General features: G+C 40.1%; 1 protein-coding gene across 1 annotated transcript in view; it reads right to left on the bottom strand.

The window, feature by feature from the left end:
* The window catches only part of LOC145519051 (uncharacterized), a 238,044-nt gene that overhangs the window by 73,708 nt on the left and 139,227 nt on the right, over positions 1–25,109 (bottom strand). Inside the window, 3 exon segments of the mRNA XM_081524284.1 lie at positions 337–500; positions 4,435–4,687; positions 6,811–7,029. Of these exon segments, the coding sequence (XP_081380410.1) occupies positions 337–500; positions 4,435–4,687; positions 6,811–7,029 (636 nt within the window).

Below are 25,109 nucleotides of genomic sequence, written 5' to 3'. Positions count from 1 at the left end.
TGAGTTGGAAGAGTGAAGAAAAGAGAAATTTAGACAAGTCTTCCACAAAAATTTCCAGAATGTCATTGTGTATCATGGGATTGCTCCTTGTTTCCTGTTGGTCCTTGGTTTAAGAAACAAGTGCAATGATTCACAGCAAAATTAGTTCTCCCTATAAAGGAGACATTTCCCAAAGCTCAAATAATTTCTTGGCTGTTCTACACACAAGAAAGAGATTTCTACCTTAGACATGGAGACGCGGATCTACGTTCTCTTCGTTAACCATGTTCTCACAGCCTCAACAGATAACAAGACTGGAGGCTGAACGCTCTGAAGAACAGGACTGAAACACCTTACCTGAGACAATACACATATAAAATCAGAGACGAAATGATGAACAGTAGGACATAAAGTAGCACCGTGAGCATCACACCAAGAATTCCAGATTGCCTGGTTCTTTCAAACATCCAGTACAGTTTTGCTGCATCAGCTACCGGAGTCTCCCCGCTCTGTGTAAGTCGCTGACAAAAGAAGATACAAATTAAAAATAATAATAATAATAAGGAAAAAACACTGATCATCAAGTTAGATAATTTAAGTATGCAAAGACCATCTGATAGTATAATTCGTTTTTAAATTAAACGTTCAAGGTGCTCAAGCTCATCATATCTTCAGTTGCAGGAAGGAAAAGGAAAAGACTGGGCTTGCACGGTTGGCTTAAAAGGGCTTTTCTCATTTTCTCTATTAGCGTTTAAATGAGTGCACTCTACGTGCAATTCATAAAGTAAAAGCCACGTTTTATTTATGTACTATTAACTTCTGATTTAATGAGCACAAGATATGAAGAAATTAAATACCATGGTGGAAAGATTCTTTTCTTTCTGAAGCAGATTTGAAAGAAATTTAATTTGTGCTGTGTGTAAAATAGATGGCTTATTTTAAAAACTTATAAAAAAAAGTTATCAAGCTATTTAATGCAAGCTTGAAAATGAAAGTTTACATTAGGTCAATTTAATAATGTCTTTATTTTAAACAGGGAAAAATATATTCTATGTTGGGTTAGAAATAAATACAAGGCAAAGAGGTCTTTAAAAGCAAATGTAAAATGCTGTGTACCTAAGAAATTGTCATATGACATCTCTGACCTTTGAGTTTTATAAAACACGAATGTTCTTTAATTATGACTCTCATGATCTCAAGTGGAAGTCATATGCCATATAAATGTAAATTAGGTGTTTTTTCCCCAATGTAAGTGAAAAGGACGTCTTTCTCTACTTTTTAAAAAATATTTATTAAACTGATCATTGTATAAATATGAATCCTTCTGCAATGCAGGAGATATGGATTTGATCCTTGGGTCGGGAAGATCCCCTGGAGGAGGGCAAGGCAACCCACTCCAGTATCCTTGTCTGGGAAAGCCTATTGACAGAGGAGCCTAGTGGACTATAGTCCAGGGGGTCACGAAAGAGTCAGACATGACTATAGTGACTAAACAGCAAAGCCCATGTTTAAAAAGAATCCATAGTATACATGTATAGAAAAATCAGAAGCCTGGAGAGGTTGACTTGTATTTTTCTTACATCAAAATCTCTGTTACTGATGTTCCAGCTCTCAACTGCTGCTTCTTCCACCACCACTCCAGAACTTATTTATATGTGCTGTTCTGGGATTTACAGAAGTAAATGGATTTCCCTTGCAAACTGTAAGCCTGTTGCTAGGACTTTGGGCAGCAGATCTGAGAAGGCGTCTACCTCGCTTTGGCTGTTCACTAGGCTGGCTTTCCCTTGCTCAGGGCTCCAGGCTGCTCACAACAAAGCTAGAGCCCTTGAGGTTCTCAGTCCACTAATGGCTTCTTCGGCCTTGTGTGAGAATGCAGACTTCTTACCTCTGAGAGGAAGGACCCCTGTTTACAGCCTGCAGGTAAGTGTGACTCTTGACTCTGCAAGATGTAAATTTAACATTATTAAAATGAACTGAAAGCAGTGTGCTTCGAGCCTGCCGATGTACCCAGTGTCTACAGATGCAAAGGATGAGAGGTACAATCGTGTGCCAACGAGAGTTTGTTGGTCCTTGGAAGAGTTGCTTTCAGGTTCTAGCCTGTGACCACTCTCTGAAGTCTCAGTACCATGGACCACCTGATGACAGATCAGAAGAGGGAGCCCGATCCCTTAGAGGGACTGCCCAGGTGGCTCAGAGGGTAAAGAACCCCACCTGTTATGCAGGAGACCTGGGTTCAATTCTTGGGTTGGGAAGTTTCCCTGGAGAAGGGCGTGGCAACCCACTCTACCATTCTTGCCTGGAGAATTCCATGGACAGAGGAGCCTGGTGGGCTACAGTTAGAAGCAGTTGTGTTTTCCATCCCATCCTAAGTTCTTTCACCCCTTTGATTAGCCTCATTCTCATTCTGAGGGGATTGGCTGGGGCCAACTGGATTTTGTCCACGTTCCTATTTCTTGTGGACTCCAGGTTCGTAAGCAGACTTGCCACCAAGGCTTATTGAGCAGGAGGGGTAGAGAAGGATGCTATCTACATTCCAGTAGGACCATCGCCCCTGCTATCTCCCAGCTTCTCCCGGGGCCTCATGTGTCTACTGAGAAGGTGAGGAGCCAGCCTGGTCCTACTGCAACACCACACAGGAAGCCATCTGGGAGGATGAGCAGCTGCCCTTTATGATCTTCTGAGATCTCCTCATACAGAGAGTCCACAGCCCTCCTGGAACAGCTTTCCTGTTCCAACCAGATAGATCCCCTAGAGAGGTCACCAGATGAATAGTCCACTGTATCAAAGGCAGCTGACAAAACACGCTCTGTTAATTTACCCTGGGGCCTCTGATGTCATCTACAGGAAAGTAGCCTCCAGCAGGGCCATCTCAGAACCAGTACAGAAGTCTATATACAGATCTGATGGAAGCTGACTTGGATTGTATCAGATGAATGTAACACTCCTGCGTGTGTGTGTGTTCAGTTACTAAGTCACATCCAACTCTTCTGCAACCCCATAGACTAGTCTGACAGGCTCCTCTGTCCATGGGACTTCCCAGGCAAGGATACTGGAGTGGGTAGCCATTTCCTACTCCAGAGGATTTTCCCGACCCAGGGATCAAATCCATGTCTCCTGCATTGTCAGATGGATTCTTTACCACTGAGCCACCAGAGAAGCCATTATTGGCAGTTCAGTTCAGTTCAGTCACTCAGTCGTGTCTGACTCTTTTCAACTCCATGGACTGCAGCATGCCAGGCTTCCCTGTCCATCACCAACTCCTGGAGCTTGCTCAAACTCATGTCCATTGAGTCAGTGATGCCTTCCAACCATTTAATACTCTGTCACCCCCTTCTCCTCCTGCCTGCAATCTTTCCCAGCATCAGGGTCTTTACCAATAAGTCAGTTCTTCCCATCAGGTGGCCAAAGTATTGGACCTTCAGCTTCAGCATCAGTCCTTCCAATGAATATTCAGGACTGATTTCCTTTAGGATTGACTGGTTTGTTTATTGGCAGAATCTATTTCAAATACAATTAATAAGCAGGGTCCATCAAAAATCCCCTTGCTATGATCTCGTGGTGGTGGTGGTTTGGTCGCTAAGTCGTGTCCGACTCTTGCGAGGCCATGGACTGTAGCCTGCTGGGCTTCTCTGACCATGGAATCCTCTAGGCAAGAATACTGGAATGGGTTGCCATTTCCTTCTCCAAGCTATGATCTGCTGGACACAATGAATAGAGTGGAAACACATATACACCAGTTGGAAAACCATCTTCTTAAAAGGAGAAATAGAGTAGTTAAGGAAGATTATTACACGAATTAAGATAATGTTATGAATGAATATTTGATTTAGAATCATTATTAGCATGTGTTATACATATTCATATTGTAGTATATCATTGTTATTTATGAAATCTTAAACTATATATTTTAGAGTGAAAATGCACTGTTTTGTCATTTCATAAACATCACAAACGTCAAATGCCTGTGGAGAAATTTTTTAAATTATTTATCATTTAGAAATCTTTAAAAAGCTCTTCTTCTTCTCCTTGAGTATATCTATTACGACAGAGTATTAAATTGAAAGGAAATAAATAACCTAACCGAGTAAAGGAACTACTGTACAATTACTTTTTACAAAGTGTGGCTGTGAAAATCCTTTGTATTAAAAAAAAATTACCAAAAAGTTTACAAAAGAAACCTTCCTTGTAATAATTTTTGAAAATGTACCAATTAGTTTGGATTTAATCTCCACTATTTTCTGTCTTTTGCAAGTGTTTAACATAGCTAAAATTACACTTAAAATGATTGCATTAGACATCCACAAATTTTTATTATGAGAAGAAAATGAATAACTTCAATTTAAGATGCATATTGAATTGGGCATGATTATCAAAACTTCCCGTGTCAACTGATTTGTGCACTAACATTACATTCTATGTCAAGGACTCATATCCCGATTATTTTACTTGACTTACCCCCAGGACAGTATCCACAATAAATACTGCCAGTGGGTCCAGAACTGCCCATAGTCCCATGGTGATGATTAACTTTGACAGGACATCAGGGCAGAAGGCAAACAGTTGCTGACAGCCCCATCTAATCAGAACCAAGGAAAGGACCACTGCGTTCAGCATTAAAGGCCCCACCACAACCACAAGCATCTCTTCTGCGATGTGAAGGGAAGAGGATGGGTAGCAGAGCTCCACCGTGAGGGGGGAAAAACGGAATCTGCGGGAAAACAAAGCAGCGACATGTGCAAAGGAGAGGAATTCTATAAAATGCTAAGTAAACAAAACACTTTGCAGAACAATGTGCTTTTTTTTTTTAATACAGAAAATGTGACACTTAATGGCATCTCAAAATCAAGTGTTAGAAGTCTTCATCTTTTCCTTAGAATCTCAACAGCTCACTTTCAAGGAAATGGCAAATTCTACCTTGTGCATTGTTCTTGTAAATTTCATATGCAGTCATAGAAAGGATACCATTTTAATACACTGAGCAGAGCATTCTTTAGACTAAAAACTACCCAGCAGGTCAACATACTCACTAGAAGGCTGTCTGAAATCAAAGGATATCAGTGGACTTAGTAACAACTCAGTCTCTAACAGAAATCAGAAATACAAATAAATCTCATAATTCTCTGCAAGTTTCACATAGCTGAACGATTTTACTTTCGATTCTCTAGCTAGAGCCCCTACATACAACAACAGCAACACAGCTGACCACTGAAACATCTAAAGGGACGACTTGACACAACCTAGGATCTAAAGCTTGAATCCAAGGGGAGCCCAGTAATTCAAGAAGCCTTCATCCAGACCTTGGCACCCTCTTTCCAAGCAAAGTGAGCCATCCTTGACTCTCATTTTTCCCTCCCCTGTGTTTCGGCCTCATAAAGCCATTCTGTAGTTAATCCTGTTTGTGTATCCTGCTTATCAGCTCTCTACTAAAAAGAGTTCTTCATTTTATCCTTTCCTTGACCTTTGCTTTGAAGGAAACTTTTTGCTTTGTTGTTAGGCCACTGTGAGTATCAAATAAAATAAGGTGTATACATTTCTTTATTAGAGGACCTAGCATAGAGTAAAAACAGAAAAATTCTCAGTGTTGCTGTAGCTCTTGTCATGTCCCATAACTACAACATGACATAGAACTAATGTATGATTCAAGCCTGTGGAACTAGGCAATAATCAACAAAACATCCAGTGTTTAGGTCCTTTGATTCTTTTTCTTTAATTTTTTTAATTGGAGTATAATTACTTTACAATGTTGCGTCAGTTTCTGCTATGCGACAGTGTGAATCAGTTGTATGTATACATATACCCCTTCTCTCTTGAGCTTAGATCCTCTGTTGCTTAAGAAATTAGACAAACGGAGCTACCAAGATATTTGTGCAGGTATTGATTTCATTACCAACCAATAAAGACAGAGCTGCCTTTCCTATTGAAAAAGTAACAGAGCAAATAGTATAAAGCAAATATCCCAAGCACATAATATTTATTTTTTCTACTTTAGAAACTCTCACACACACACAAAAAGGAAGGGGGGGAGGAAAGAGGGGAGAAAGGAATACAAGACCTATTTCATTCTCCCGTGAAGATACAGTTATTCAGTATATTTACATTTTCATATGCTATAGTATATATAGAAGTTTGTGATTTAATTCCAAAAGATGACCAGTAACTGTATATGTATATGTATAACATACATATTATTTTTCAAAGTGTCTTAGTTTACAATCTTCTTAATTGAAAATATATACACATCTTTGTTTTTATCTGTACCATCTACATTTGAGAAAATGAATTTTACTTGTACTGATATCTATCTGTCTATCTACAGTGTCTCTGAAATCATGTTTATGGAGAGATAACCTTTACAGTATCATCTTTTTCCAGAGGATAATGGCCCAGAAAGCTGCCTGGGCCTGAGTTTGGTAATTGTTTAGATTCAATCATTTTGCAGAAGAAGCAATCTTTACTTCTTCGAGGATAGATGATAAATCATACTTATATTACTTCTAATATACCCTCAGCCTAAGTCTCACTCTGATAAAATCAAAATAGGATAAAATATTGTTGCTAAATTCCCTTTTGGGTTCTACTCAGATACCAGAACATATTTGAATCTGCTAAGTTTTAAATAAATATTGATGCACAAGTTATATATTTGTATACACAGGCCCCAAATGAGAATCTAACTGTAACAGACATCCCTGTTCTTAAAGACATTTTTGTCTTTTCAACTCATACCTGCATTTTAGGTCTTATGGTAAGTGGGTGAGAGAGGAGTTTTGTACTTTCATTGGCCTCTCAAGATGAAAATGCATTCCTTTGACTTTCAGGGGAAGCACTCACTTTGTAACAGGAGTTGAAATGGCCTGGAGGAAAAACCACTGGCTGAGATAATGCAGGTAGAGCCTCAGGAACCAGAGAGAAGCCATCAGCAGGATGATGTACCAGAAGCCCTGACTTTGCCATTGAGCGAACTCAAGTTCTGAAAACACTGACGCCAGCACAAAACAGAGATGCTTGAAGAATTCTCCAGATGCAGTGTTAGCAGCAGCTGAGGAACAGCTACAACAAAGAAATAGTAGATAAGTCCTGGGCTTAACTACAACCAAAAATAAGATATTTTGAGAATGATAAGGAAGACACGGTGAAAGTAAATTTGAATGAAAGTATTTCTTAGCCACCTGGGATTCAAACTAGTCACGGTCCTTTTCGCTACAATGGATTACTAAAGAGGAACATACAGGTACATGGATATCAGGAATTTCCTGGTGTTCTAGTGGTTAGGAATCTGAGCTGTTGCTGTCAAGGACACAGGTTCAGTCCCTGGTTGGGGAACTAAGATCCCACAAAACACAAAAGTATGGATGTGGAAATGCCAGTCAAAACCACAATGACATATCTCCTCGCACCTGTTGTTAATATGATGGCTACTATCAGAAAAAAAAAAAAAGACAAAATAATATGTTGATGAGAATTTGAAAAAAATGGAACTCTTAAACACTGTTGGTGGGAATATAAAATCATATAATCAGTGTGAAAAACACTACAATAGATCCTCAAAAAATTAAAAAAGCACAACAACCATATGATTCAGAAATACTCCTTCTGGGTGTTTATCCAAAAGAATTCAAAGCAAGATCCCAAAAAGATGTGTGCACACCTATGTTCATAGCAGCATTACTCACAATAGCTAAAAAGTGGAAAAAGCGTAGCTGTCAACCAAGTGGAATAATTATTAGCCTTATAAAGGAAGGAAATTCTGCCACATGCTACAACATGGATGAACACTGAAAGTATTATGCTAAGTGAAATAAGCCTGTTACTGAAAGAAAAGTCTTGTGTGACTCTACCTATGTGAGATGCCCAGAGTAGTCAAATTTGTAGACAGGAGGCAGAATGCTGGTTGCCAGGGTCCAGGGGAGAGACGGAGGGAAGTCCGTTCATGGTATAGAGTTTCAGTTTTACAAGATGAAAAAGCTGCAGAGGTGGGTTACCTGACCATGTGAATACACTTACAACCGAACTGCACACTTAAAATGGTTAAGATGATGCATTATAGGTTATGTGTTTGTTACAATTAAATTATTTAAAGAAATATGAAAATACACCACTGTAAACAATAAACTAATTTTGTAAAAAAAAAAAAAATCTTTAAAATTTATACCATAGTCCTGCTTACCTCACATACTCACAAGGATCCTTCTCTATTAAGATTAGATTTAATTATTGGCATATAACTGGTTCAAAGTTAACAATTTCATTTTGAAAATTGAAGTGAATGACCAACATACCACTAAAAACACATGAATCAGAATTTGAAACTTAAGAACTCTGGTATTCTTTAATACAATACTGGCATTTTCTGTTGAAACTAAACATGAAAGAGTGAGATACAATGATTCTGATTAAGCTCTGGTTTCCTCTCTCTGTGTGGTGTTGACAGCAGGAGATGTTTTCAAAAAATTTTTTTAAAGTATCGTTTGCAAAAAAAAAAAAAAAAGGAGGGGTTGGGAACTGGGAAATAAAGAGTCCTCACTGTGTATGGGTACTATGTTTCTTCTAGGGTGATGTTCTAAAGTGAACTGGGATGATGGTTGCAGGAGTGTGAATATCCTAAAAACTTTAAATTGTATGCTTTTTACATAGGTGGATGGTAGGGTATATGAATTGGGCTTCCCAAGTGGCTCAGTGGCAAAGAATCTACCTGCCAATCCACGAGACACAAGAGATCTCCTAGAATTACTAGGAATAATTCTAAAATTATTCTAGAATAATTCAGCAAATTCCTAAACCAAAATTAGTCCTGATTATAAACACGTTACCAAGGGAGAAGCTGGTTCCGTGGTACGCAGTTCAAGGGCTTAGTGACTAACTAACCGCAGCAGTTCGAGGCATTGTGGGAACATTAAGAGGCTTGGAATTCATAAACAGATTTCAAAGATTTTATATACAAAATCTCATCTCTCTCTGAAGACTATCAAATAAATGGCAATTGTACCTCCAGAAGAAGATAAGTAATAGAACTTAAGTCTTTGGGAGGTAAAAAGAAGAAAAACTAAAAACAGTCAGTGAAAGAAAATCCATTATTCCCTTTAAAATTCCAATCCATGACTTTAGCCTTTTGGTCTGTACAGGACTAATAAGGTACTGAACTTGACATTGAGTTTATTGTTGTTGTTCTTGGGTGTCTTTTTCCATGAAGGTGGAGAGCATCATCTCACTGAAAACTGTGTGCCATCTTGTACGAACCGTGCTTTTCAGTTACTCAAATGAGGAACAGTCAAACGGGAAACGGGCCCCCAAGAGGCTCTGGCTTACCAACGGTAAAACTGTCAGGAGAGTGCCTCCCTTACAGAAGGATTCCAGAATACATTTACCATCATGTGAAATGAAACCCAGGACTTGCTACACTGCTGAAGGAAAATATTCTGTGCATGATCTCCTCTTCAGTTAATTATTCTGTCACTGTTTTGCCTCTTCAAAGAGAAGAGAAAATCAAACACAGATTTGACATTGTATTGTTTGCAAAAAACTGGAAAATCTCAAATGATGCAAAACAGAAAAGACAGTAGCTTCTTTGACCTTTGGAAATTTCCCCTGTTTTTCTTCATTTATTGACATGAAATGACTAAGCAGTTTAAATATTTATGCCTAGAACTCACTATCAAGTCATACTTTTACCATTAGTTTCACCAATAAAGGGTTTCCCAGCCACATTCTGATACACATATTCATTTATAAGATGTTTGATTTAGGATAAATAACACCAAGATTTCATCACGTACCGTCTATATCTAATTCATAATATTAATTTTCTTGTATGTAGTCAACACAACTAAGTATTTATTTCTATTTGTTTGCCCAACAATAGTAACTATACCATCTAGATTTAAAGGATTGAGAAAACCTTGGCATCAGAGTTTAAAAAATTGGACACAGCAAAGATAGAAATTAATAAAAGAATCAGTTGATGTTAAATGATGCAAAATAAAAGGATGCATCCAAAAGCTCATCAACTGAACAAAACTAGTCAAGTATATCCTCATAAACAATTCTGGAACGACAAGAAAGTCTACATGAGTCCTTCTCTCCTAATGGTTTTGAACTTACACCTGAAATACAAACAGGCACTAATATAGAACTTCATCCACAATGCTCCCTGCATATATTGTTCTTGAAATAGATTTCATTCAAAAGACAATTGTGCATCCATGTTTCCAGATTGCCTTGAAAGAAAGTACCTTTTTCATTCTTGTATACATGCAAGGCACACTGTGACACACGGTTCCACGGCCTAATATCTTCATCCACATTTCAACCCTTCTCTCCTTCTCCTGTAATCTTTCTTGGTTATGGACAAAGAGTATGACCATCAAAAGGATAACAAATGGCCTCTGCCACTGGGGTGTGTAATACGAACAGTGGGAATTGATTTGTGGGTTATGAAGGCAGCCATAGAGCACAGATCATTGCAAAATCACATTGAGACCGGCAGCCACTCCTCGGCTCGTGCAGGCAGCCCCTCTATCGCTCCCGGAGTGAGCTGCCAGAGGGCGTGAGGAATCGGGAGGTCATCCAGTATTCAGCTATTAAATGAAACCTATTTCTCTGGACCACATTTCATATGACACACATATATCCCCCTTCTGTGCCCAGTCCTTATAGAGACCTGAAATCAAACAAGATTTCTATGATCCATCAGTGCAATAATACTAAAAAAACAATAATAATAATACCAAAATTGCTTTGAAGGAAAGAAAAAAAAAAAAACGCATGGAATGCATTCCTCAACTCTCTCCTACAGTGAACAGGAGTCCTTAGGTCTGTGAAGGACCAAATCCTGAGATCTGTGAAGCGAAGAGGAATTAGACAAACGGGGTGAGGGGATGGGCAGGAAACCCAGGGGGGCATCCATCACACAGGCCGTTCTCGGAGGAATAAAGTCCTATTTCCAAACTAGGAAATCCGTTGAATTGGTTGGAGAAGGTCTTTGTTATCACTAAGTAGTGCTGATAGAGGACAAAGCTGCAGAAGTGAAAGAAGCCTGGTCAGCCTGTGTAGGAGTTTGGACTCTTCTCTGGCCCCATCGATAGCCCACAAAGTATTTTTTTTAAGGTGAGGGTGATGAGGAGGGGCGACTAAGAATGAGAAAACCGCCATCAGGATTTTCTGAACGGCAGCTGAGAAAAGTCTCATAAGTACACGGCAGTGAATCATTCCGTGGTTTGACTGGTAGGGACTCTTTGGGCAAGTTCACTGTGACATCATGTTTAAAAGAAAACAAGGTTAAAACATATATATATGTCAAGATGAAGAAACATTTATTTGGAAAGAACTAACAGTAAAAAATGAGTTACTATATTACTATAATCCTGTGCTGGTTATTGGATTAATCTATATAAATTATAAATGGCATCAGCTTTCTTTTTTTAACCGAAGTTATTAAAATGTCCAAATCTGCTGTTGCTTTGTCATGGCTTCAAGTATTGGGGGAAATACTTTAACAAAAGTGTGCATTCACATTTAACAAAATGCTTTGGACAAAACTGTCACCCGTTCTTCCAATATTTAGAAAGCTTTCTCAAAAAAGAAAACTTTACAAGTTTATCTGGAGGTTAGCATTTTTCAACTAGATTTTTCTCCCTAAAATTCTGTCTCCTTGGCCAATTGGGGTAGTATACTTTTAACATAACATATTGTACTTTGAACAGGTTTAATTCAATTTACAAAAAATGCCTCTAATTAAGTTAAAAGATCTTTGAAAATTGCTAAATCTTAGGGGTAATAGTATCACTACTGACATTGAAATAATTGATCATTCCCACTGAGGCACAAAAGTATGAATGTTCTAATGAGAAAACAGGGATTGAGTATGTTGAAGGACTCCAAAGAGACTCCCAAACTCTTAAGGCTGTTATTTCCAGTGACAGTCTCTGAATGAGAGTGGGAGGCATCGGAGAGGGGCAGAGGCAGACACAACTTATCCTCCAGTAGAAAAAGAAAATGAAATCAAACTTCAAAAATAAAGTTACATCTTGAAGCAAAGGTAAACAAAGTCCGTTTACCTTTCTGAAAATAATATATTTTATTTCACATGTGTGCTTCGGCCTTAGGACATCATTTTTTTCCATTTACTAATACTATTTTCTTTTTTTAAAAAATGTATTGAAGTATAGTTGATTTACAATGTTGTAATTTCTGCTGTACAGCAAAGTGACGCCGTCATACATGTGCGCGTGCCACATCCCTTCAGTCGTGTCAACTCTGTGAGACCCCGTGGACTGTAGCCCGCCAGGCTCTTCTGTCCATGGGACGCTCCAGGCAAGAATACTGGAGTGGATTGCCGTCCCTCCTCCAGGGGATCTTCCCGACTCAGGGATCGAACCCGTGTCTCTTAAGCCTCCTGCCTTGGCAGGTAGGTTCTTTATCATTGGTGCCACCTGGAAAGCCCCTCAGTTATACGTATATACATTCGTTTTCACAGGTTTATCACAGGATATTTACACAGGTTTATCACAGGATATTGAATATAGTTCCTTATGCTGTATGTTAGGACCTTGTTGTTTATCCATCCTATATATACTAGTTTGCACCTGCTAATTAATCCCAAACTCACAATCCTTCCTTCCCCCACCCCAAAGAGCATTTTCTTTAATGCTCTGTAGCAACAAATACTGGAGAAGGCAATGGCAACCCACTCCAGTACTCTTGCCTGGAAAATCCCATGGACGGAGGAGCCTGGTAGGCTGCAGTCCACAGGGTCGCTAAGAGTCGGACACGACTGAGCGGCTTCACTTTCACTTTTCCCTTTCATGCATTGGAGAAGGAAATGGCAACCCACTCCAGTGTTCTTGCCTGGAGAATCCCAGGGACGGCGGAGCCTGGTGGGCTGCCGTCTATGGGGTCGCACAGAGTCGGACACGACTGAAGCGACTTAGCAGCAGCAGCAGCAGCAGTAACAAATATTGGATGTAATATTACAACAGAACGAATTTATTTTTCCAAGAGAAATTTTCTTAGAGTGAAGTATAAGCAAATATAGGGCTGCTTTATGATAATGAAGATATACGAGAGCTTAGGACAGCTAGTGCTCCAGACTGAATGACACCAGTGAAGGAAGCAGAAATGCAGTTTTGTCACACTTATTATTGAAGCGTTCCTTCTGACTTCATGAAATCACTTACCTCTGCAGCTGATCTGTTGGTCAGAAGAAGAACATTTACCTTGCCAGTATCTGCCTGCTCTAATTGGTTAAAATGTTTACAAAGCACTTTATCAGAGAAAATAGCTAAATACTTTATGCCTAATGGAAATTTGATTAACAATTGGAACAATAATGCAAAAGCAGTTAGCTTTGAAGACAATTGTGCTGGCAAGATGCATGATTATATACATAAGATCAGCGTTGTTGTTCAGTACCTAAGTCATGTTTGACTCTTTGCGACCCTATCAACTATAGCCCACCAGGCTCCTCTGTCCATGGGATTCTCCAGGCAAGAATACTGGAGTGAGTTGCCATGCTCTCCTCCAGGGGATCTTCCCAATCCAGGGATCAAACCCAGGTATCTTGCATTGCAGGCGGATTCTTTACTATCTGAGCCCCCAGGGAAGCCCAATACTTGTCTCATAACAGGTGTCAATTTAATATTAGCCAAAAATTATTTTCTCACCAATAATAATAATAGTATTTTCTAAATAAGTAATGAGGAAAATAATCAAAATTTCACTCTCTTCTCCTTTTTTGAATTCAGAGACGTGTTCTAGCTGTTGAAATAAAATTTAAATTCTTCCAATTATATCAAGATAGGTTTTAGTAATCAGTAATGCATATTGTTTTTGAAAACTTTTAAGTAATGACTTAAAATAGAGGGGCATATATTCTCATAATTTAGCGCAACAAAATACATAATATATTAACACTTTTTCTTTCCAATTTAATTCTGAGTTGTTTTATTTAGCCACCTATTATAAAAAGTAATTTGTGTTGATAGCTCTGAGGAAATTTAGAAATTAAAGAGCTAATTAAATTCCTTCAGAGTAATGTTTGAGTCTCTGTATCAATATATACACGTGTGTGTACATATCGAAACATCTACAAGTGGCCAAATACTGCTAGACATTTCTGGAAACTGACCTTCCACCATGACTACTGAGCCTGTTTCCCCAGGGCAAATAAATCTAACTTTTAAGCCACATTTCCAAAGAAATCACTGTTCATGCACCTGGTAGACTGAACTAGAATGTCAGAAATTACAACCAAGTTAGGAAAGAAAGGTAATGAGAACCTGACCTATTTGTTATGAACTTGCTATGGATGGAGAATCTTAAGGAAATCTTAAGTTAAAATAATAATACATATAAGTTAAAATAATAATACATATCCTATGAATCATTTAAATAATTTCTATGAATAATTTTGCATCTTCAAAGTTATATTTGAATGGTATTTTTAGAAGTACTTTGCCTGCATATTTTTTTAAAAAAGAGTATTTCAAACATATTATGAAAGCTTTATTTTAAAAAGCCACATCTGGTGTAAGAATTATGGGATATCAACCTGAAACAAAAGTATGATCACAACTTGTAAAATGTGTTGCTAAGCACCAAAGAATTGATGCTTTCAAACTGTGGTGCTGGAGAAGACTCCTGAGAGCTCCTTGGACTGCAAAGAGATCAAGCCAGTCAATCCCAAAGGAAATCAGCCCTGAATAGTCATTGGAAGGACTGATGCCGAAGCTGGAGCTCCAATGCTTTAACCACATGATGTGAAGAGCCAACTTGTTGGAAAAGACCTTGATGCTCGGAAAGATTGAAGGCAAAAGGAAAAGACGGTGGCAAAGGATGAGATAGACTCACTAGACATAATTTGAGCAAACTCTGGGAGATAGCAAAGGACAGGGGAGCCTAGCGTGCTCTCAAGTCCATGGGGTCACAGAGAATGGGACACGACTTAGCAACTGAACAACAACAGTGGCTGACTTAATGTTGTATATATATTCTTATATTTCAAGGATGTCCTATTTCTGTCAATTGAAACTCTGACCTGTAAAATGATAGTTTCTTAATCTTTGCACTTATTGAAGTACACTTTATCCAAGGAAACACCTGAGAATGCTGATTAGAACACCAAGGTAAACAGAGGTCCCAGAAATGTTTGGTTCTCTCCTACTAGACAGTCTTCCACTCTGAGGCAGTGCTGCAGGCAGAGGACCCACCAGGAAAAGAACTTGGGATCCACAGACACCTGTTCTGAGTAGAGGAGGAAGAGTTGAGAAGAAGGAAATCCTGGCCCTTAAGGAGGGTGTAGCTGAGTCCTTGACTGATGCTCTGGAATCGGAGTGGCCCTCAAGAGTTGTCCCAATAAAAGGCCAGGAGACAAAGCCTGTGTCCTTCCTCCTCAGTTCACTATCAGCTGCCCTGTGGGAGGGGCTTCTGGATAAGGATACTTCCCGTGACCAAGGATAGTCATGAAAAGGACACCTCGGATAAGGAGATACAGTGTGACTGCTGGGAGAACATGAAGACCACTCTGTGGAGGTGGTGTTTGATGAAACAAGAATGAGACGAAACCACTCTGGCTCCAGGTCAGACGATGACTATGGGGAAAAGCGTTCTGATCAGAGCCCGTAAGCCCCTGGGTCTAGCCATCCCCGAGGCCATTGGCCAGTTCCCTTTATCTTCTACTGCTATCGACTCCCACTGTTCTTTTAATTTGAGCAAATGTATATTAATTGTTGTCATTTTGACCAAAGAATCCTAATATGAATCCTAATATAAATTCAATGTTTACCAGTTTGGGGGCTTGAAGTGGGAGGAGGGGGAGAACCTCTTTCCTGTGGATGAGGAAAAAAAAAAAACAGCTAATTAAAATAATTGTAAGATTTGCACAGACCATGTAGCAATGATTAGTTGGCTCCCGGGAAGCACTTTCTAATCTGACTGTCACTGGCCCCCCTCCAACTCTCAAGGCAAAAAGAATCTAGAGGTTCCCATCTCTAACTCCTCTTTGCAACTGGGAGGTTATCTGACCCAGTTATGGACATTGAGATGCAAGGAGCAGGTTTCTGAGAGGTTCCTTAGAATGCTAAGACTCTCCTTAGAAGGAGAGAGAAATTGGATTAAGTGTTGATTTAGATGTTGCTGTTGTGGTTGGTGCTCCACATGTGGATATGTTTTGGGGGGATTGTTACTAAATGCCCACACTACCCGTTATCACAAGCAGCAAGTGTCATTTAGAGAGGTTTCCATGAAATTCCCTAACAAAACATTTTTCCAGCCGAGCTTCTGTGTGTGTGTGTGTGTGTGTGTGTGTGTGTGAGTGTGTGATATGAGTGTAAGTGTATGTGAGTGTGTGTGTGTGACTGTGTGTCTCTGTATATCTATGTGTCTGCGTGTACTGTGTCTGTGTACTTATGTGTCTGTGTGTGTGAGTGAGTGTATGTGAGTGTGTGTGTTCAGAAGCAACACACAGCCCTGGAGCTGCATCTCCCTGAGGGCAATTGCAGACATGCACACACACAGTAAGTTTAGAAACATGGTGAAAATATGTTTTTATGTAACATGTTATATCTTCTGTACTACTCCTTACAACATTAATTATTAGGTCTAACTTGGTAAACACAGAAGAAAGCACTCAATAGGGAGTTTAAGAGTGCATGTATGCACGCTCAGTTGCTCAGTCGTGTCCAATTCTTTGTGACCTCACGGACTGTAGCCCACCAGGTTCCTCTGTCCATGGGATTTCCCAGACAATAATACTGGGGTGGGTTGCCATTTCCTTCTCCAGGGGATCTTCCTGACCCAGGCATCAAACCCATAGCTCCTGCATCTCCTGCGTTGGCAGGCAGATTCTTTACCACTGAGCCACCTGGGAAGCCCCCAATTTAAGAGTACAGTATATTAAATCAAGAAAAGTATATGATATGATGTGATAGAAGTAAATGAGCTACTTAACGACCCTCTAAATTAGCTCTGAATGGAAACATCCAATACTACATTAGGAAATTCTAGATTCCTGAACGTAAGGGATTTTCAAAAGAAGGGACAGTGCAAAATCCCTATGCGAGGCAAATCACAGTAGATCTCCCCAAGGGGTGAAAACCATACTAAGAATTTGAGCCCAAATCTTATGAAGCCAAAAAGGCATTACCTTTTGTCTTTCTACAGTGGTGAAGAGCTATGTGGAAGGATAGTATCTGAGATATCTGATCCCATCTTTTAAAACTGTTGAGCATGTTTAGAAAGTAATCCCCGTTTATATAACAATTGATCCGATTATTCAGAAACAACTCATAATCCAAAATCCTGAAGTCACAAGCAAAGCTCGTGAAAAACAAAAACCCTCTTGTTTTCCTTCAAAATTGTGGCTATAGTGTCTTCATTTACTTTCTGAAAACAGCAGAGAAAGAATAAGGGCAGATTGCCAAGTCTGAGAGTAGGGACGTCCTTGAAGACAGCCTAAACCAAAATAAACACAAAAACAAACATGTCTACAGTGAAAAGATAGTAACACTGCATTATAATTAGCTGTCTCAGGAAGTGAGGATATTTTCAGTTAACTGAATGGGTGACAATTACTTGGATTACTGTCGTGCTTAAAATGTCAGTGTTAAATGATTGCTTTAAGCACATAATAATAAATTCTGCATTCTTAAGTGGCAAATACAACAAAGCCAAATACAGAGAATGTTTTTAGTGGAAGCAAAAGTTGAACAGGAACAAATACCTGCAACATACATTTTTAAAACACAGGAAACAAAGGAGGAATAGCAATTGATAAGCAGACATGGTTCTGATATTTACCACTTTACTTAAAATTAGGAAAAGGCCAAAATCTCAGAGAGACAACCAGTTTAGGGGCACACCCACCATTTCCCAAGTAAATGCATAAAGACTTCTGAGAATTTCTACAGAACCTGAAAGGCTTCTTCCTGGGAATCTGTTAATTATAGCATTTATGAAAATAGCATTGGTTAATTTCACACCTGCCATTAAATCCTACATGATTTCCTGGGATATGTTGTGATTACACTGTAGTCCTGAAAACCATATTTTCCCCATGTCAGTGTTAATTGTATAGGATTAACAAATAACAAGTGCCATTCGCTTATGCTGCCACTGTTGGTAACGTCTCTCCTTGTATCCAAGGTAGGTTCGGTTTCCTTTTGAAACCCCCAGTCCCTTGAGCAAGCATAAACCGCTCAACTGTGGCAGTTTTTCCTTCCTGCAAACCATGCCACCTGGAAAGCAATACCATGGAACAGGAAGTTACATTTAACCTCAAAAGACAGCTCTTGCCTTTGCTGACTCAAGTCTACTTTGTTAGGTAGGATATTCTTTTATTCATCACCTCTGGTTCCACCAAAACTGCTGTAGAAGGACAGAGAAGAAATACTCTGGTCTCTGCCTCTCTTCTTTTCTTCCCTGGGGAGGAAAGACAATGCACATACTAATCACGGACGGTCTAACTGGAAGGTTACGTTAGGTCTGGGGTGGATAAGAAGTCACTGTAGCTGGGAATGTTTAGGGGCCATCTGCTGAGAAGATGGTTCTTGAGGGGACTTTGAAAGCCTGGCAGGATTTGGGTTGGTCAAGGGGTAAGAGTTGGAGAATCATAACAAAATAAAAGCAGAATCCCAGAAGAGACTCATGGCAGGGTGACAGGACTAACCCAGGTGGCTTCCATCTTTCTTCACAGAAAAGGGAAATAGATGTCCCCCAGAAAGGCATTGAGAATTAACAAAATTTTAAAAAAGACTCGTTTACTTTTATTGTTCATATCCTGAATTAGACACTTCTGGATAAAATATAGAGAAAAGCTAATATATTTCTTCAGCTTTAAAAAAATCATGTTCTTATTGTGTCAAATTAGTATGGGTCTCCTCTCAGAATGGGGACACTCAGGAGAGCTAACTGTTGCTGTTTAGTCGCTAAATCGTGTCTGACTTTTACTCTTCTGTGACCGCATGGACGGCAGTGAGCACACCAGGCTCCTCCATCCGTGGGATTTCCCAGGCAAAAACACTGGAGTGGGTTGCCATGTCCTTCTCCAGGGGTTTTCCCGGCTCAGGGACCAAACCCATGTCTCCTGCTTTGGCAGACAAGTTCTTTACCACTGAGCCACCAGGGAAGCCCAAGCTAACTCTTAAGAGCTTTCAAACTTCCAACATTGAAGGGAAAAATCTATCCTTCTTTAAAGATAAGGCCTTCTTTGAAAAGTTTGATTTAATAAACAAACGACAAGTCAGGGAGTCAATCATGGGGAGTTCCAGGTGGCTCTAGTGGTAAAGAATCTGCCTGCCAATGCAGGAGACGTAAGAGGCAAGAGATGTGGGTTCAATTCCTGGATTGGGAAGATCCCCTGGAGGAGGGCATGGCAACCCACTCCCGTCCTCTTGCCTGGAGAATCCCATGGACAGAGGAGCCTGGCGGGCTACAGTCCATGGGGTCACAAAGAGTCGGACACGACTGAAGCAACTTAGCACGCACGCTGAGAGGCACCTCATCCATTTTCAGGACAGCAATCAGGCACATACCCGAAAGAGCTTGTGGTGAGGAAAACTCTGGGAGGTGAGCCATGCTGCTGACTCAGCACCACCTTGTCATAACAGGACAATAACTGAATCACCCGTTAGTCACCCACTGAGTAAACACTGATGGAGCATCGACTTTGTATGAAGGGTGCGGAGAGGGGAGTCTGCTTCAAGGTGACGTTCTGAAAGGCGAGAACAAGGCTCTCCAAGTCCCAGCGAGCTGCCCCTGGGAGACGTGAGGAGATGGCTGAACACCCTGCTGTGTGCCTCTGACTGCCCCTGCTGCACCGTTTTTCAAGTAATTTCTAATACGGGAAGGACTTCATGAGATAATTACCCAATTAATGAGGAAAAGGGGAAAACATTAAATGTGGTTGCAGCAATATTAATAGTCTGACGCACACAAAAACCATTTTCTGAGACTTCTCTTCCAAAGCCCTGTACAAATAAGCAGCTATTTTAATTATTAAATAGAGAAAATAGGGAAATTTTAGCATCAACTAAGATGGCTTTATTATAACTGCTGCGAATATTAGTATTGAAAGAAAGAACTATTAATGCTTTTGTTTAGACTTTAGGATCTAATTCCTTGTAAATGCTGTTGTGTAATGAGAAAGTAAAAACAATAAGAATTATTTGGGGAAACAAGATATCCTGGAATAATACTTTCATTCTGTTCAATCAGGTGTGCTCAGAGCTCAGTCATATCTGACTCTTTGCGACCCCATGGACTGTAGCCCACCAGGCTCCTCTGTCCATGGGGATTTCCCAGGCAAGAATACTGGAGTAAGTTGCCATTTCCTTCTCCAGGGGATCTTCCTGACCCCAGGATTGAACCCACATCTCATGTGTCTCCTGCATTGATAAGCAGATTCCTTACCACTGTGCCACCTGGGAAGTCCAATTCGGTTCAATATATATATATTTTTAAATGCCATAAAACCTTTTATCCACTTGGCCCTGTCCTAAACATTAGGGAAAGAGCCATGAAAACTATGTTTTTGAAAAGCAAGGTGTTTCAAATATTGTATTTTTAGAATGTTTTGAAAATTTTTAAGCATTTTAAGGAATAGACTGCTTTTTCTCCCCTAGGAATTGCACAACTTTGGACAAGGCATTAGTGTTTACTGGAAGACTGTAAGAGCATCAGAAACAGAGCAAGACAAAGCTGTTCCCCTGGGAATTTGAGGTCTGAGGTCTATTTGATTTAGTGGTTTTTTTCTAAAACCATTTCAGTCAAGAAATCAGAATATTACTCTTCTGTCTTCTCCCATTTAATGAAGAGCAGGAAGCCAGATGCCACCAGGCACTAACGCTGGCACGGCCAATTCTATGACGGTGAGTTGCCAAGAGGCATGCTCTAAACCCTGGCATTTGCATCCAGAACTGGGAAACCATACTGTAGTGACACTGTATCCATAGACAAGAGGGATGAATAAATCAACAATAAATGAAGTACTAAAAATGTCTAATTTCCAATACAGTGCTTCCAGCAACAACCGAAATTAAAAACCTGTTAACACCCAGCTATAGTGCATACAATCTTGTTGTGAGTGCACTGAAGCAAAGGTTCACCATAAAATAAAAGAAGTAATGAATATGCAATCGTAGCTAGGATGTCGTGGCTGCTTCAAACACCCTGGTGCTGAGAAGTAAATGTGTCAAATCCTATATAAATTCAGAAGGTTCATGGTTTTAGAGCCAGGAAACTCTCCTTCTGCTTTTTAAAGTAAGACACAAACTGGAAATGTCAAGATGCAATGTCAGTTAAAGGACAGTTTTATAGACACTGATGGAAACATCTGGGCTTCCCAGGTGGTGTTAGTGGTAAAGAATCCACCTGCCGATGCAGGAGCTATGAGACAAGGGTTCAATTCCTCTGTTGGGAAGATCTCCTGGAGAAGGGCATGGCTACCCACTCCAGTATTCTTGCCTGAAGAATCCCTTGGACAGAGGAGCCTGGCAGGCTACAGTCCATAGAGTCTCACAGAGTCGCACAGGACTGAAGTGACTTAGCACTCATGTACGCATGGAAACGTTCAGGATCTCTGCCAAATTCTATGCCTTGAACAGGTACAGGTTAATGGAAATTCAATTCAGCAAAACCCAGGTCCATAATATGTCTCCTTGTCTCCACACGTTTGAGTCCAGTGAAGTATTAAATATGCAGCTGACATTCCACAAATTGTGTGACATGGGCCTGGAGGAACATGTATTTGCTTTCTTAGGAATCATCCTGCTCTCCTTTGCTGAGCTGCCAACCTAGATAAACTGGGATACATTTCCTAGAATCACCTTTCAAATGGGTTAGGATCACCCAAATGCAGGATCAAATTATCCTTTAAAAAGTCAGAACCAGCTACATCGTTTGCACGGGCCAGTACAAAATGAAAATATGGGACCCTTACTCGTCTGCAAGAGCTGTCATCATGAAATATCACAGGCTGGGTGGTTTAAACCACAGAAATTTGTTCCCTTGTAATTCTGGAGATCAGAAGTCCAAGATTGAAGTGCTGGCTGGGTTGGTTTCTTTCTTTCTCTCTCTTTTTTTAAGGTCAGTTTCCATGGCTTGCAAATGGCCGCCTTCTCTCTGTGTCGGACCGTGGTCCTCCTCCTGCGTATGTATATTCCTGATGTGACTTTGTGTGTCGGATTTCCTCTTCTCATAAGGACACCAGTCATATTGGATTAGCACACACCCTAGGACATCATTTTAATGTAACAACCTTTTCAAAAACCTTATCTCCAAATACAGTAACAATCTGAGATACTGGGCGTTAGGGCTTCAAAGTATGAATCTGGGGAACGCAATTCAGCCCGTAACAGACACCTGGTTCAAATAACAAAAAACTGCATGAAAGTTTGCTGATGCTGTTTAGTCTAAATCATGTCCAACTTTTGGCGACCCAATGGACTGTAGCCTGTCAGGCTCCTTTGTCCAAGGTCTTCTCCAGGCAAGAATACTGGAGTGGGTTGCCATTTCCATCTCCAGGGGATCTGCCCAACTCAAAGATGGAACTCACATCTCTTGCTGCATTGGCCAGCGGGTTCATTAACCACTGAGCCACCAGGGAAAATCCTCTATTAAAGGTACTAAAACTGGGCTGGCCTCTTGGTGGGTGTTGAGCCAAAATACACACCCAAGTTAAAGAGTGGGAGAAGGAAGTATTTATTACTTTTAGCAAGAAAGGAGTACACCGGGGGTCTTTCCCAAAGCATGTCTCCACAGTAGCAAAAGTGGGGAAGTTTTAAGCTAAGGGTAAGGAAATCAACTCTGAATGTTCATTGGAAGGACTAATGCTGAAGCTCCAACACTTTGGCCACCTGATGTGAAAGACTAACTTATTGGAAAAGACCCTGATGCTGGGAAAAATTGAGGGAAGGAGGAGAAGGGGACGACAGAGGAGGAGATAGTTGGATGGCATCACTGATTCAATGGACATGAATTTGAGCAAGCTCCAGGAGATGGTGATGGACAGGGAAACCTGGTGTGCTGCAGTCCATGGGGTCGCAAAGAGTCAGACACAACTGAGTGACTGAACAATATACACATATTTATGAAGGGGCTTGGGAGGTCAACAGAGTTCAAGCTTTAGTTGATTGAAGTCATGAGGTCAGAGGGTCAGAAAGGTCAACATCCTCCTCTCTTAGGTTCTAGTTGGTCTGGTGTTTTAGCGCCTGCATGGCATGCATGCTCAGTCATGTCTGACTCTTTGCAACCCCGTGAACTGTAACCCACCAAGTTCCTCTGTTCATGGGATTTTCCAGGCAAGAATACTGGAGTGTGTTGCCATTTCTTTCTCTAGGGAATCTTCCCTACCCAGGGATCAAACCCTTGTCTCTTGCCTTTCCTGCATTGGCAGGCTGGTTCTTTACCAGCTGAGCAATGGGCAAGCCCCTCAGGGACTGAGGGACTGGAGAGCCTGAGGAGTTTAGTTTAAATCCTGCAAAACAGATCAAGAAAGTGCTCCAGACTAATCTTAACCACCAGTCTTTAAAACTGCTGCAGCATTTTTGCTATTGTTACTCCTCTTGCCTGATAACAGTCCTTTGTTCCTGCATTCTTTTTTTTTTTTTTTTGGTAGTATTTTTATTGAAGTATAGGTGATTTACAATATTAGTTTCAAGTGTACAATATAGTGATTCAAATTTTTATATGTTTTGCTTCATTTAAAGTTATTATAAAATATTGGCTATCATCCTGCATTCTTTTGTTCCTTCAATATCCTTAATTACTGAGACCAGTTCTAGGGCAAGCATTGTGGCCAAGCTTAGATCACAACAAGGCTTAGGCCAAAAATGGCTTCTTTTATGTAAAGAAAGCCATCCCTGTTTCCCTTTCCTTTCCCTTTCCCTATGATATCCTCTTCCATGAAGACATGGAGCCCTGGACAGAAGAATTCTGAACTCCAGATGGAGTCACTTGCAGAGTATTATTCACCAAGAAATAGAGTATATTTTGTGAGCTGGCAAGATATGTCTCTTATAATGGTTGTTGAGAGGCACAAATTTCATAAATATATATTAAATTGGTTTTATAAGGAAGAACTCGATTGTTTTAGCATTGTGGTTTGTGCTTTTTTTTTTTTTTGACAAGCTAAGTGTAGAGATTGACAGTCCATGTAAAGACCTTTATTGTTTGCTGTTGAGAATGTAATGTTTACAATAACCCATGAGAAGTTCCTCATCAATGAGACTGAAGGAAACCTGTCACAGAAATTAGCATCCTGCCTGTTAAGAAAGAGAACTCCTATCAGTTATCTTAAACTCATGTTTAAATATACGTAAATGTCTTTTCAGAAATGAAGAGGGTACCAAGAAAGAGAATCTATTTCAGAAAGGGTTACCAATTTTGTTGTCAATTTTTATAACATTGTAATAAAATTGAATCTAAATTATCAGGCAAGTAAATAAATAGGGCTTATCCAGTGGCTTAGTGGTAAAAAATCTACCTTCAGTGAAAGAGATGCAGGTTGGATCCCTGGGTTGGGAAGATCCCCTGGAGAAAGGCATGGCAACCTACTCTAGTATTCTTGCCTGGAGGATTCCATGGACAGAGGAGCCCGGCAGGCTCAGTCCAAAGCATCACAAAGAGTCAGAAACGACTGAAGCAATGCAGCATGCAAAATAAATAATACAATCATTCACATTTAAAAAAAGAAATGTAGTGGCATTGTAAAGCCAAAGTATCTTCTTTAACTGAAAGAAAAGAGCAATTTAGAGATTAACTGGTAAACAATGCATAACAAATTATATCAGTAGCTAGTTAAAAGCCTTTTAAAAATAGGTTATCTTGTGTCTTTAAGTAATAAGATTGGCCAAGAACCTCTGAGACATTCAAATGCTAATTCACAAAATAAATTTAAAAAGAAAATTTCTCTGCACCCTCCACCCCTAAATTAACTTCCTGTTTCCCGGATAGCTCAGTTGGTGAACAATCTGTCTGAAATGCAGGAGACCCTGGTTCCATTCCTGGTTCAGGAAGATCTGCTGGAGAAGGGATAGACTACCCACTCCAGGATTCTTGGGCTTCCCTTAGGACTCAGCTGGTAAAGAATCCGCCTGCAATGCGGGAGACCTGGGTTGGATCCCTGGGTTGGGAAGATCCCC

Source organism: Giraffa tippelskirchi, chromosome 8 (assembly GCF_054371585.1).
Source record: "Giraffa tippelskirchi isolate mGirTip1 chromosome 8, T2T-mGirTip1v1.2.pri, whole genome shotgun sequence".
NCBI classification, from domain to species: Eukaryota; Metazoa; Chordata; class Mammalia; order Artiodactyla; family Giraffidae; genus Giraffa; species Giraffa tippelskirchi.
This window is presented reverse-complemented; position numbering and strand designations above follow the sequence as displayed.